The 14,289-nt window shown below is 40.4% G+C and overlaps 1 protein-coding gene across 2 annotated transcripts; it reads right to left on the reverse strand.

Annotated features, from left to right (window-relative positions):
• Positions 1–540: 540 nt before the first annotated feature.
• Positions 541–13,574, reverse strand: LOC5568778 (facilitated trehalose transporter Tret1-2 homolog). Of its 2 annotated transcripts, XM_021845023.1 has the most exons (8): positions 13,562–13,574; positions 13,374–13,504; positions 1,976–2,168; positions 1,763–1,916; positions 1,484–1,698; positions 898–1,098; positions 771–836; positions 541–711 (listed from the first exon to the last, which is right to left on the reverse strand). In XM_021845023.1, the coding sequence occupies exons 2-8, from the start codon at positions 13,451–13,453 to the stop codon at positions 562–564; spliced, it is 1,059 nt and encodes a 352-aa protein (XP_021700715.1). In that variant the 5' UTR covers positions 13,454–13,504; positions 13,562–13,574; the 3' UTR covers positions 541–561. The 2 variants fall into 2 exon arrangements, with proteins under 2 accessions (XP_021700715.1, XP_021700716.1); XM_021845024.1 differs by lacking the exons at positions 13,374–13,504; positions 13,562–13,574 and adding an exon at positions 2,226–2,376.
• Between the last annotated feature and the right edge of the window lie 715 nt (positions 13,575–14,289).

The following is a 14,289-nucleotide window of genomic DNA, read 5'->3' on the forward strand; positions in this document are numbered from 1 at the left end:
GTTGATAAACTCATGAAACTTTACACCTCGGGGCCATGTTTTAGTATCCAAAGCAACATTTTTCCATCGTTTATTTAAAACAACCTTAATTGATATATAGTCCATATCATTGCAGTTTTTCCAACGCGGTACCAGTTTTGTTATATTCAGGCATTCGGGTCCCACAGCGTGAAGTGAATCAGCAACTAAGCGAGCGATATCGTTTTCTGTAGCACTACAAGCAATATTGGACAAAACATTTTTGGATTTTTAGTACAATGACGCGAAGCGCGCAACGCGCCTCTGTGACGGCTCATTAGGCACGCAATGTTTTCAAAGCACGACGCGACGCGCAGCGCGCTATTGTGATCCAGCCTTAGCCCTTAAGTCCTAAGCAGTTTTTTGTTTGTTTCCGTTTGTAAGTGCAGCTGATCTGTACTGCGGTAGCAACCAGGGCGTCCAATCAATCCTCATTTTCTCCAATACAATCTGTGAATCAGTACTTTATTAGTTTGCAACAAGAACACTAGTTTTTCTTTCTCCAATAAAAGACATTTGCAATACTCAGCTACATTTATTTATTCAGCCCATCATTTTGGCAATAGCTTCGAAACTTTTGCCTTTGGTTTCCGGAACTACAAAAGCCACAAACAACACTCCGCTCGTAGAACAAACCGCAAACACAAGCATAGTACCATGCATGCCCAGTAGATCGAACAGTGTAGAAAAATACTAGAAAGGCAACAGTTTGATTTGAATTTTTCAGTCAAGCATCGATGAAAACTACTTACCTTTACGGCAATGAATGCGAAAAGCCACGAGATGCTCATGCAGGAGCTAAAAATCAACTCTTTGATCTAGACAACAGAAGAAGATAGATTTTAGGCTTCTAGTTTAACAACACTTTACAATTGTTACCTTCTGTGGTACCAGCTCGGCTAGAACGAGGAAAGGCAACGGCAGGACCCCGATGGAGGCTATGAAAATGACGAACGAAAAACAAACCAACGGCAGCCAACTGAAGGAGTCCACATCATGGCCGAGAGTTTTGGCGTAGGAATAGCCGGAAAAAATCGATAAACCAATTGCCATACCTGTGCCAGAGAATATCAGGAGAAGCTGGAAGAAGTCATTTTGGTTGAAATCATACCTGAAAAAGCTTAATGATTGTGCTAGTTTCTGTGGAATATCCTTGGATTTAAACGTTGGCGTATTTAAAGAAGGACCGATGAAAAAAAAAACGTCTTGACTCAACAACTAATCTAATATTTGAATATTTTCTAAAAATTGTCATTAGAACTTTTTGCGTAAAATTTGTGAGTTCATTTTCGAGGTTGCTTGTTCCCCTTCCTCCTCCTTAACGGAAACCCTTGCTACGCTGTTGAACTAATGAAATTCGATAATTAAAAAACCAATTTTTTGATTCAAGTACATTATTTTCACCAACAAATCATTTGACCAAGTGAGCTTCGTCACTTTTTTGCCCAGCTATAAACAACCTTACCTTCCGGCCAACGCGATCCACAAGAAGCGTAGAACAGTACGAGCCAACCATCTGCATGGACCCGGTAACGATAGCCGACATGTTGGCCGACAACGTTGAGCCAGATTCCGCAAAAATACTAGCCGTATAGTTGAGCATGGCAAAACATCCGCAAAATTGATTGAAAGCCATCAAACTGATCCCAATCAGGAATGCCTTTCTGGCGTGAGGTGTACCTACAAATGAAAACACACACAAAAGGGAGAAAGCATTCCGGATCATTGTTCTGCATCTACTCACTTAAATCGTTCCATGTGATTTGACTTTTTTGAGCGATTTGTTTCTCGTTTCCATAAGAGTCCTTCAGTCTGAGTAGCTCCTGTTGGAATTCTACAGAAACATGTTTGGTGTCTGACGGATAGCCACGGTAGAATTTCAACGAACTTTCTGACCTCTGTGGATAAAGTTTATGAAGAGTATTTCGAAAGCCTTTCAATCGGAGGGAAAACATACCTGATATTTGTTTTGCCTCATAAAATGGAAGGGAGTATCAGGAATCGTAGTGAATCCTAGGAGGAAAACTACTGGCAAGACAATCAGCACATATGGAACAATATTGTACGGCACTGATGCGCCCAAAATGTACATTATTAAGAGCCCAAGATTGCTCGAGAAAACCAGTGTTGAACCAAGCTGCCCTCGAATCCTACAAAAACAAAAATTACATTTTATTAGAATATAAAACTTTTTATTGGTGTTTTACTTTGTTCGCTTCAAAAATTTAAACTTTGAGATTATAAACGGTTGTTTCTCTAGGAATAAAGAACCGGTAGTGTTTGGCAAAATGTGTAAAGAGGGGCAAAAGATCGAGTGGGCAATAGTTTCATTTTAAGATATCTAGATCTATCTGAAACAAATGTTATAAATGCCAATGTGACTCAAATGCTATACAAGTACGAGACTTTCATTCACTCGATATATTATAAAAATCAATCGAGATTTGGGAAAATTCTTGCTATTTGTTTTTCTCAGACGTGAATATTGTAATTTTCGCTCGAACTTTCATTGCGTAAGGACTGTATCGTTAATTAGGTTGGTTGGTTTGACTTTATTAACGAGATTTTTAGCCCTGGGCTAGTTCATCTCGGGACCAACGGCTTTACTTCCCTTCCGAAGGAAGTCGTCACTATAACTTTTTACGTCATAAGTGACTATGTCTGGGTTGGGATTCGATCCCAGGTCCTCGGCGTGAGAGGCGAGTGTTCTAACCACTACACCAGGTCCGTCCCCTATCGTTAATTATAAATACACCTAAAAATTGCTTTATTTAAAAAAGTTTTATTTATTTTGCAATCAAAATTTCAATACAATGTTTATTGAAAATCAGAAAATCTCATAACATCAAAAAAAAAATCATGGATTTGGCCAGCTCTCGCACCTTCTTCTTGACTGCACAAGGTTTTGAACAACCATTCCGTCGATGGTTTTGCTTACCCAGTCTGTTTTGAATTTTTTTATGTCATCTGCTCCTCTATCCTTCTTCCGAAGCTTTCCTTTCATCAAAGCCCAAAATTTTTCAATGGGCCTTATTTGCGGGCAATTTGGGGGTTCATTACCTTTTTTACAAATTGGACGTTATTTTCGTGATACCAGTCCATGGTGGTACGCGCATAGTGGCAGGATGCCAACTCAGGCCAAAAAAGTGTCGGACACTTATGCTTTTGGATGAGCGGCAGAATTCGTTTCTGAAGACATTCTTTTTTTTTATTAGGGTAGAAGCACGGGTTTTGGCCATACGCCAGTTGTAGCCATAGGGGATTATACACCGTTTTACAAAGCCAATCAGCATGAAACCTTTTGTGTTCAGTAGATCACATTCACATGATAGAGCTACATTCATTTATTCGCCCAAATTGATTCAAAACATAAGAAAAATAATTAATTTTCCTTTTAATTTCAACTCTCATGCACCTAATTTGGCCACTCTCATGAGAAATCAATGCGATTGGCCAATTTAGGAACCGAATATAAATCTCTGGCTGAAACTGGTTCCGTTGGCCTATATTGACCAACGAAATTTTCAAAGCGAAAAAATGGTTATAGCTCAGTTTTGATATTTTACAAACATAATATGGATTGAAAGCTTGCATTTGACATTTTTGTAGAATAAATATAGCTTCCCTTATAATTTTTATTGACATTTTCTCTCAGGCTGGCCAAAACTGGTGCTTTCACCCTAGTATCATTCCAAACATTACATTCATTTCTTATATCTAGGTGTTCTGTGTTATTAGACAACACTATCTAAATTAGGATTTGGTAAAACAAATTAAAGATTTTATTAACATTTTGTTAACAAAATATTACATTTCATTTGCCGTATCAGTTCAGATTTTTTACAGGTGAGTTGATTTCATTTGTTTATAAGAGAAAAAAAATAACGTTTTCGATTTACTTAACCTTATTTAACCTAAACATATAACGCATTAATCATGGCAATAGAAGATTACAACGATTTTTGCCTGAAATTATTAATTATTTTATTTGACATTCGTTCCAATGTTTCAACATTGGATATTCTATGTAACTCATTGGTACTATACCAGGGTGGAAGCTTCAGAATCATTTTCAAAATTTTAATTTGAATTTTCTGCTGAGCTTTCTTCCTGGTATTACAACAGCTTACATTTGTTTGAATATCAAAAGAAAATTCTTAAGAAAAAGTTTTGATTTTCTATTAATAAGGGGATAGAGACATTTTACATATTTGCTGCATTTGGCTTGAATGCCCTCAATGTGATTTTTGAAAGTAAAATTCTTATCTAGCATGAGCCCTAGATACTTAACTTCATCTGACCAATTGATTGGAACCCCTCTCATCGTGATAACATGTCTACTTGAAGGTTTCAAATAAAGAGCTTTTGGTTTATGTGGGAATATTATTAGTTGAGTTTTGGAAGCAATGGGAGAAATCTTCCATTTCTGCAAGTATGAAGAAAAAATATCCAAACTTTTTTGCAATCGACTACAGATGCCATGCAGGCTTTGTCCTTTGGCGAAGAAGCCTGCGTCATCCGCAAACAAGGATTTTTGACATCCCTGAGGTAACTCAGGTAAGTCAGATGTGAAAATATTGTATAATATTTGTCCCAAAATGCTGCCTTGAGGAACACCAGCTCTTACAGGAAGTCTTTTAGATCTGGAGTTCTGATAATGAACCTGCAGTGTACGATTTGACAGATAACTTTGAATTATTCTAACAATGTATGTTGGAAAATTAAAGTTTTTTTTATTTTACAGTCAAACCTTCATGCCAAACACTGTCGAATGCTTTTTCTATGTCTAGAAGAGCAAGACCAATAGAATAGCGTTCAGATTTGTTGGAACGGATCATATTTGTTACACGTAAAAGTTGATGAGTGGTCGAATGTCCATGGCGGAATCCGAACTGTTCATTGGCAAAAATTGAATTTTCGTTGATGTGGACCATCATTCTGTTAAAAATGACCTTTTCAAAAAGTTTACTGATGGAAGAGCAAACTGATTGGACGATAGCTAGAAGCTTCTGCAGGATTTTTGTCTGGTTTTAAAATTGACAACCTACTCATTTTTCCATTTGTTAAATATATCAACTAAAAATGATAAGCTACTTTCGGGAGGTTTCTTGATGAGGATGTAGAAAATTCCATCATCGCCAGGAGCTTTCATATTTTTGAATTTTTTAATAATAGTTCTCAATTCTTCCAAATCAGTCTCCCAGGCATTTTCGAAAACGTTCTCTTGATTGAGATTATTTTTGAACTCCTGAGTAACTTCATTTTCAATTGGACTAGAAAGTCCTAAATTAAAATTGTGCGCGCTTTCAAACTGCAAAATTTTTTTTTTTCAAAATTTTAGATAATTTCCAAAAGGGCTTAGAGCCAGGGTCCGATTAAGAAATTCTATTTTCAAAATTTTTGTTTCTTAATTGTGCAAAACGTTTCTTGATTTATTTCTGCAAATTCTGCCATATAATTTTCATAGCAGGATCGCGAGTGCGTTCAAATTGCCTTCTCCTCACGTTTTTAAGACGGATCAAGAGTTTAAGATCATCGTCTGTAATCACGGATTCAAATTTTACTTCACATTTTGGAATTGCAATGCTCCTGGCTTCAACAATGGAATTTGTTAAAGTTTCAAGAGCATTGTCAATATCAAGTTTAGATTGTAAAGAAATGTTAACATCAAGATATGTATTCATATGTATTCCAGTCGGCTCGAAAATAATTGAAAGTTGAACTGATAGGATAGAGAATCGCTTCATGGGATATTTGAAATGTAACAGGGACATGATCAGAATCAAAATCAGCATGAGCAATCAGTTGGCTACAAAAATGACTAGAGTCGGTTAAGACCAAATCAATCGTAGAAGGATTTTTAGAAGAGGAAAAACATGTAGGGCTATCAGGGTATTGAATTGAGAAAAGAGCACTAATAAAATAAAATTCTGCCGTTGGAATTACTTTGAGAATTATTCCATAACCGGTGTTTGGCATTAAAGTCACCAATGATAAAAATTTTTTACTTATTGCGAGTCAATTTTCGCAAGACAGCAAATTATCTTGCTGTCCAGAGCATTGAAAAGGCAAATAGTCAGCTATGAAAGGATATTTACCAAGTTGTGTTTTAACTGAAATTCCTAAAGTTTCAAAAACTTTAGTTTCAAATGACGAAAACAGTTGATGTTTTATACGTCTATGAATGATGATTGTCACTTCCCCTACATGCCCCATCAAGTCGATTATTACGATAAACAAAAAAGTTAGGATCTCTTTTGAGTTTAGATGCAGGTTTCAAATATGTTTCAGTAATAACTTCTATATGCACGTTATGAACTGTAAGAAAATTAAACAGCTCGTCCTCTTTACCATTCAGAGAACGAGCATTCCAATTTAAAATATTTAAATTATTATTTCGATCGATTAGAAAAACGTAATCCAATAACAATTTGATTACTAAATTTAACACCTACTTGGACTGCTTCAGTCATAGTGGTGGCTTTGAATATTGCATCAATCATAAGATTCAATTGTTCAGTTAGAAAATTAAAATCAGAGGCAGACATGTCATTTGATTTCCCATTAGAATTTTCGGTAGACGAAGAAGTGGAGTTACCTGTGGCGGTAGGGTTTTTTCCATTTGATTTGAAACAAGTAGAATGGGTACTCATAGTACGAATAGGGGAGGAGTTCAAATTACCTGCTACGATATCGGCAAAGGATTTTCCGTGGGATTCGAACTGCTACCCGACGCATTAAAATTAGCTTGTGAATGAGCATGATTATGATCTTCCTGATGGGTATGATTCCTTATCAAGCGATCATTAACTAAAAAATGAGTATTGTTTGATACTCTACCAGGGAAATTCCGGAAACGTCCGTTATCGTAACGGATATTATCTTTCATCTGCCTGGCACGAGCTTCAAAGACTCTCTTGCGTGAAGGGCAATTATAAAAATTTGACTTTTGATTGGCCCCGCAATTAGAGCATATAAACTTGGTGGTATCTTCCTTCACTGGACAGACGTCCTTGGCCTCCGCAAATCATGCATTTTGCATCCATGCGACAATTTTTTGTACCATGACCCCACTTTTGGCACCAACGGCACTGAGAGGGGTTCTGGTAATTTCCTCCAGGTTTCTGGAAATGTTCCCATGTCACAAGGACATCAAATAAAAGTTTTGGTTTTTCAAAAGCTTTAATATTATTTAGTTCTTTTTTGTTTGTTTGAATAAAATTCTTAAGAAAGCCTTTTCCGAACAATGCCAGATTGGGTTCTTTTTTTTTTCATAATGATTACTTGGACTGGGGAAAATCCAAGTAGATGAGAAGAAGTTCGCGATCTTTAAGAGTATCCGGCAAAACGCGACAGTCTCCTTTTTTTGCGATTTGGAAGGAAACCTTGATTCCCCTAATGGAGTTCAAGATCTCCTGCCTAAATCCTCCAAATTCGGAACAACTGACCACGATAGGCGGCATTCTTTGCTTCCTCACTTGAATCAAAGAGCCCGGGCTAGAGGCTGCTTCGATTTGGTATTCGGAAAATTTGTCTACAGCATCGAACTGATTGCTCATTTCGATACAATTATTCATTTCACCCTTGGAAGAAAGTTTGCATTCCAGGGAAACGTCCTTTCTTCCATTCTTGCCACGTGTAGTGACAGTTTCGAAGGCACGGGTCCAAACAAGGATCGTAAAGGGATCAATAGTAGAAAAAATAGTACTGTTTTAGTAGCACTGAAAAGTACCGTTTTTAATTTTAACATTGAAAAGTACTGTTTATGTAGCACTGAAAAGTACTGTTTTATTGCTTTAGGTAGTTTTTTTTTTTCTTGGAGCAGAGAGAATTCGTGTACGCACAGCACGAAGGTACGATGCGCACTGTGTCGCTAACGTTGATTCTGATCACTATCTAGTGATGGTGAAACTGCGCCCAGATCCGTCATCAACAATGTACGGTATCGACGTCCGCCACGGGATAACCTAGCGAGGCTGGCCCAATCGAACGTCGCAATCACATACGCACAGCATCTCCAGGTAGCGTTGCTGGAAGAGGGCGAGTTTGACGAAGCCATCAAGAGAGCATCGTCGGGTACGTGGAAAGGAGGATATGTAACGATTGGTTCGACGAAGAATACAGGCAGGTTTTGGAGGAGAAGGATGCAGCGCGGGCTGCGATGCTACAGTGAGGAATGCGCCAAAACATGAAGCGATATAAAAGGAAACGAAAACAACAAACCCGCCTATACCAGGGCAAACATTGTTGACTGGAAGAAGCGAAATGTGAAGAAATGGAGCAGCAGCATCGTTTACAAGAAACGCGAAAGTTTTAGGAGCTTAACCCTTCCCGGAAAAGCTTTGTGCCGCGAGCCGAAATGTGTAGAGATAAAGGACGGAAGCATCTTGACGGACGGACGTTAGATGATCGAAAGGTGAAAGCAGCACTACGACGAACGTATGAATGGCATGGAGAACATAGGCAAATAGGGTCACCACAGCGGAGGAATTGACAATGTTAGCACGGCGGATGAAGGAAAGGTCTACCGCCTGTCTGGACCGGCTGATAGTCAGAATCTGGGAAACGGAACAGCAGCAAATGTGTTTGTTGGAAGCAATCCAAGCTCAATTCATCAACGGCCTCACGATGACGGACCAAATCTTAACTGTACGACAAGTTTTCTAGAAATGCCGTGACTGTCAAGTCCCAGCGCATCATAAACAACAGAGAAGGAACAACAGTTAGGAAATCATCACGAGCACAGCTTTCCCGGGAAGCTCACAAGACAGAGCCTGCCTAGGAAACAGGGTTACGATAGTTACGATAGGGATACTTTCGAGGTGGTTGTTTTGATGGCTGCTTGGGCACGTCAGGAGTTAATCATCAATATTAACCTCCTTTTCCCGAGCAGCCTAGATAGCCGCGTAGTGTCGGTAGCGGTTGTTTCAACTGGCTAAGAATTAACACTACGGACTGCCTGTTCCGGTGGTAAAAGTCCACCTCACAGGTGACCCCTAATTTATGGTGTGATGCGTACCGTGCCTAAGAATGAATGGTTAGGGGGGTCTAAATAAAACCTAACCGCAAATGGAGCCTGTGGGGTACCAGGGCGCCCTCCACAGTATTGAGTCCTTCCTGTGCTACCCGGAGCAATGGTGCAGGTGACCTTGTGTTTCTCCGAGATAATCGGCTGCCCTTCTTCAGTCTCTATCTTGAGGCTTAATAAGGGTGGGATTATGAATATGTTGACATCTAATTTAAATTATCACCTATATGGATTCGCATTATGCGTTTTACACAGTGTATTCTGTGCTCTTTCGCCTTTGGCGACTTTAAATAGATACCGATCTGGTTTTTTCGTTGCTGGTCTTTTTCGTGCTGAGATTGCAAAAAGCTTAATCCTGCCTAGTTTGGGTAGTGGCTACGGTTAGGTTAGCTCAGATCAATCTTCAGCATAAAAGAACAGCAACGATCAATCTTTGCAGACTCATGCAAAATGGTGCAGCCCAAGTGGCGCTAGTTCAAGAACCCTACTTTCGTAGAGGGAACTTCTATCTAGGTAACCTTGTGGACCCAGTTTTTGCTACTTTTAGCAAGCTTGAAATGGCAAACTCGCGCTCCATGCCCCGCGCATGCGTGCTCGTTAATAAAGCAATCGTTGCTACACTCATTTCTGAGTTAACTACCAGAGATGTATGTGCTGTCACAATCGATGTTTCTGTTGGTGACCTCAACAGGAAATACGTCTATTGTTCGGTATATTTACCACATGATGAACCATCCCCAACGGATGACTTCAAACGAGTTGTCGTACACTGCGTAACAAAAGGCCTTCCGCTGATTGTGGGCAGTGATGCCAATGCTCATCACATCATCTGGGGCAGCTCGGATATCAATTTGAGAGGCTCCAGTCTGATGGAATACTTAAGTAGTACAGACCTTGGATTACTTAACATAGGCAATCGCCCAACCTTCATGGTTTCTAATAGAGAAGAAGTGTTAGACATAACGCTCTGCTCGAATAGAATCAGTCACGAGTTGACGAATTGGCATGTATCAGATGAGGAATCATTATCTGATCATCGCTACATCTTCTTTGAACATTCAAATGTAACTGCGCAGACTTTGCGTTTTAGGAATCCCCGGTCAAACTGGGAACTCTACATTGAATTGGTTGCGACCAAATTTCATGGATATTCTCCGTCCATTGAAAATCCAAGTGATCTGGATGATGCCGTTGATACTACAACATCCTACATTATGGAAGCTTTTGAAGAAGCATGTCCTCTGCGGTCTGTGAAGACTACAAGAGGGACCCCATGGTGGAATTCCGATCTGACTAGACTCAGGAAACAATGTAGAAGGAGTTGGAACAGACGCCGTTCAGCTGGATCAGAGTCGTTCAAGTCAGCTCGCAAGGCTTACAAGAAGGCTCTTCGTTCTGCTGAACGATCCGGCTGGAAAAACCTTTGTACAAATGTTTTCAGTTTGAGTGAAGTCAGTCGGTTGAACAAAATTCTTGCAAAATCTAAGGATTTCGAAGTGAACGAAATTCGCTTACCTAATGGTGACTTTACTTCTTCCGATGAAGAAGTTTTAGAATGTTTATTCAATACACACTTCCCCGGATGTGTGGACATAGCATCTAAGGATGAACCAAATGTCTTTTCATGTAGTTACGAGTCTCTGGCCTCGGCTCGCAGTATCGTAACTACTGAATCGATTCAATGGGCACTTAATAGTTTTGCTCCTTTCAAATCTCCAGGAGCGGATGGGATTTATCCTGTTCTGCTCCAAAAGGGGTTTGAGTTTATCAAACATGTTTTGAAAAAGCTACTTGTAAGCAGTTTTGCTACCGGGTACATTCCCAAATCCTGGCGTGATATTACTGTAAAGTTTATCCCAAAATGAGGACGTGCGTCGTATGAGGAAGCGAAGAGTTTAAGACCAATCAGTCTGACCTCTTTTCTTCTGAAATGCCTGGAACGCATTATCGATCATCACATCCGTGATGTTTATTTGGCAAACATGCCTCTTCATGTGAATCAACATGCTTACCAATCTGGAAAGTCTACTGTGACTCTTTTACACAAAGTTGTATACGATATCGAGAAAGCATTCGCTCAGAAGCAATCGTGCTTGGGTGTTTTCTTGGATATTGAGGGTGCCTTTGATAACGTGTCTTTCGATGCCATATTGGAAGCCGCACGAAACCATGGGCTACCTACAATGATTACCAATTGGATTCATCAAATGCTCAAAAACCGACATCTCTTCTCGACATTGCGTCAAGCAGCGATTCGAAAATTGAGTGTTTGCGGATGCCCCCAAGGGGGAGTCTTGTCACCACTTTTGTGGAATCTCGTAGCAGATACGCTATTGAGGCAACTCAATAATTGCGGTTTTCCAACTTATGGATTTGCCGACGACTATCTAGCTCTGATAGTTGGTATGTGCATAAGCACCCTATTCAACCTGATGCAAAGTGCTCTTCAGGTAGTCGAGAGTTGGTGTCGCCAATATGGCCATACGGTTAACCCGAATAAAACATCTATTGTTCTTTTTACGGAAAGACGAAACCGCGATGGAATTCGACCTTTACGTCTTTTTGGCACTGAGATTAATGTGACTGATCAAGTAAAGTATGTCGGAGTCATTCTAGATTCCAAACTTTTATGGACAGCTCACATTGATTTCAGAGTCAAAAAAGCTTGTATGGCCTTCGGTCAATGCCGGCGAACCTTTGGTAAAACTTGGGGCCTCAAACCTAAATATATCAAATGGATTTACACAACAGTTGTTCGACCAATATTGGCATATGGATGTCTTGTGTGGTGGCAAAAGGGCGAAGTGAGAACAATCCAATCAAAATTGGGCCATCTCCAAAGGATGTGCTTGATGGCGATGTCTGGTGCGTTCTCTACAACTCCCACAGCAGCGCTCGAGGCCCTTTTCGACGTTGCGCCACTACACATACATCTTAAACAAGAAGCACTTTCTTGCTCTTACCGTTTATGGGTACTGGATCTACTGGAGAAAAATCCAGTGAATCGTAGATCTACACACACTTCGTTGTTTCCACTTTTGGTGAATTGGGACAAAATTGTCCTTGCTCCAAGTGATCTCACAATTGCTTGTAACTTTCCTTACAGGACATTTACCACACAATTCCCTTCACGGGAAGAGTGGACGTCTGGCTATTTGAAAAGAAGTATATCAAACAATAATGAGCATCGCATGACTTCATTGGCCCTGAGCCGGCTATTCCAATTTCGAAGTGCTGGGTGAAGCTTCAGATAAACTCTTGGGCGGCAACTCAGCACAAGCAATATTGGAATAGTTTGGAGTCGTGTCGTCAAACAAAATTGTATATTACTGAGCCATCTCCAAAGGTGGCGAAGTATTTAACAAATCTGTCAAAGCAGAATTGCAGTCTCTTGGTCAGAGCGTTGACAGGCCACTGCCGACTCAACTATCACATGGCAAATATTCAGCGTGCTGACTCATTTGTGTGTGATAGCTGTGACTCCGATTATGGAACTTCGTATCACTTGATATGTAACTGTCCAGTTTTTGCGCAAATGCGATTCCAATTACTTGGTAAACACTTATTAAGTGAAACTGAATACAGAAGCCTGAATCTTCAGGACATCCTGTTATTCTTAACCCGCTGTGGTAATGAGCTATAGGCTCTCTTTACGCTCATGCGTTTTGCAGTACCCTTTTTAGGGCGCTGTTCGAACCCATTTGTGGTATGGAGCTACATGCTCTCATTTCGCTTATGCGATCTTCCCTCTTCAAGGGACACCACTCCTATTTCCTCCCATCTTTCCCTTCCCTTTCCTCTTCCATCGGGTAGATGATGAAATAGGCTCAAATATGGCGATGGCACAAATCTCCCAACTGGTGGGGAACGTGCCTTTGGAGCCGGCCTTCTGATACCTGATACCCAGCGCATCATAAACAACAGAGAACGTTAGGAAATCATCCCGAGCACAGCTTTCCCGGGAAACTCACAAGACAGAGCCTGCCTAGGAAACAGGGTTACGATAGTTACGATAGGGATACTTTCGAGGTGGTTGATGAATTCGTCTACCTCGGATCCTTGTTAATGGCTGACAATAATGTTAGTCGTGAAATACGGAGACGCATCATCAGTGGAAGTTGTGCCTACTATGGTATCCAGAAGAAGCTGCGGACCAATGGACCATGCTGGAAGACGACCTGCAAGCACTTGAAGAGTTCGAACGACGGGTGCTTGGGGCCATCTTTGGCGGTGTGCAGGAGAACGGTGAGAACGGTGAATTCGATCGCATATTTTCTCAAATGTTGCAACCGTTTGTCCGTTATTTAAAGCTCATATCATACGTTACCTGTCTTCAGCAATTTCCGCGATAAACATTGGATTGATCATGTAGCAAACTCCACCTCCAAATCCTGACAAAAATCTCATCGCTATTAGGTAATACACATTGTCTGCAACGATGATTAAAACCCATGAAACCTAGAAAAACATGTGCTTATGAAATTGCATGATTTCGGAAGGATAATTATTCCTGACTATCTGTGGTACAACAGCATACAGTCCATTTCCGTCCGTACCGATCGGCCATATATCCGGAAACGATGTTCCCAGTGAGTCCTCCTAGGCAAAGCGTTGCTCCAATCCAGGCCCCTTCTTCCGTAGTTATTGGCCCACTTGGTAGTGGCGAATTTTGCGCTTGCAATATGGGAATCGAGGGTGACATCCATCCTGCACTGGATCCATAACTGATTGCCAATAGATTCACTGATGAAAATGTACCGTATATTGTTTGATGGCAACATAAATTGTATAAAATGCCCCAAACTTACAGAAAAATGTCGCAAGGTATTGATTTTTAGCACTGTTGGCCGGTTCCATAGTAGTAAACGGAAAATTTACGGTAAATTCACTTTTAAAACTGTGTCACTCCTGGTCCATCTTACTTACTGGTTTACTTACTACTGGACGATACCACCAGGGCTTACGGAGATAACGGAATGCATAAATAATACTTCCGTCTGCGATGCATTGTAAATGCATACACAAAGATGCAGCTGGAGATGGTATTCATTACTGCCCATGGTCCAGGAGGACCAAAAAGTTCTTTTGCGGGAGCCGTTAGGCTTCTATCTTTTCTTGATTCAATCTTTGCCACGAAACTAGAGATAAGCGCGAGAGATGGGATACCAATTACGTCTGGGTTCAGTAAGCTTTAGATTAAGTTGTGCTCTCTCCCTGCTATTGCTAAGTGAGATGATGTCTTT

This window comes from Aedes aegypti, chromosome 2 (assembly GCF_002204515.2).
Source record: "Aedes aegypti strain LVP_AGWG chromosome 2, AaegL5.0 Primary Assembly, whole genome shotgun sequence".
Classification (NCBI taxonomy): domain Eukaryota; kingdom Metazoa; phylum Arthropoda; class Insecta; order Diptera; family Culicidae; genus Aedes; species Aedes aegypti.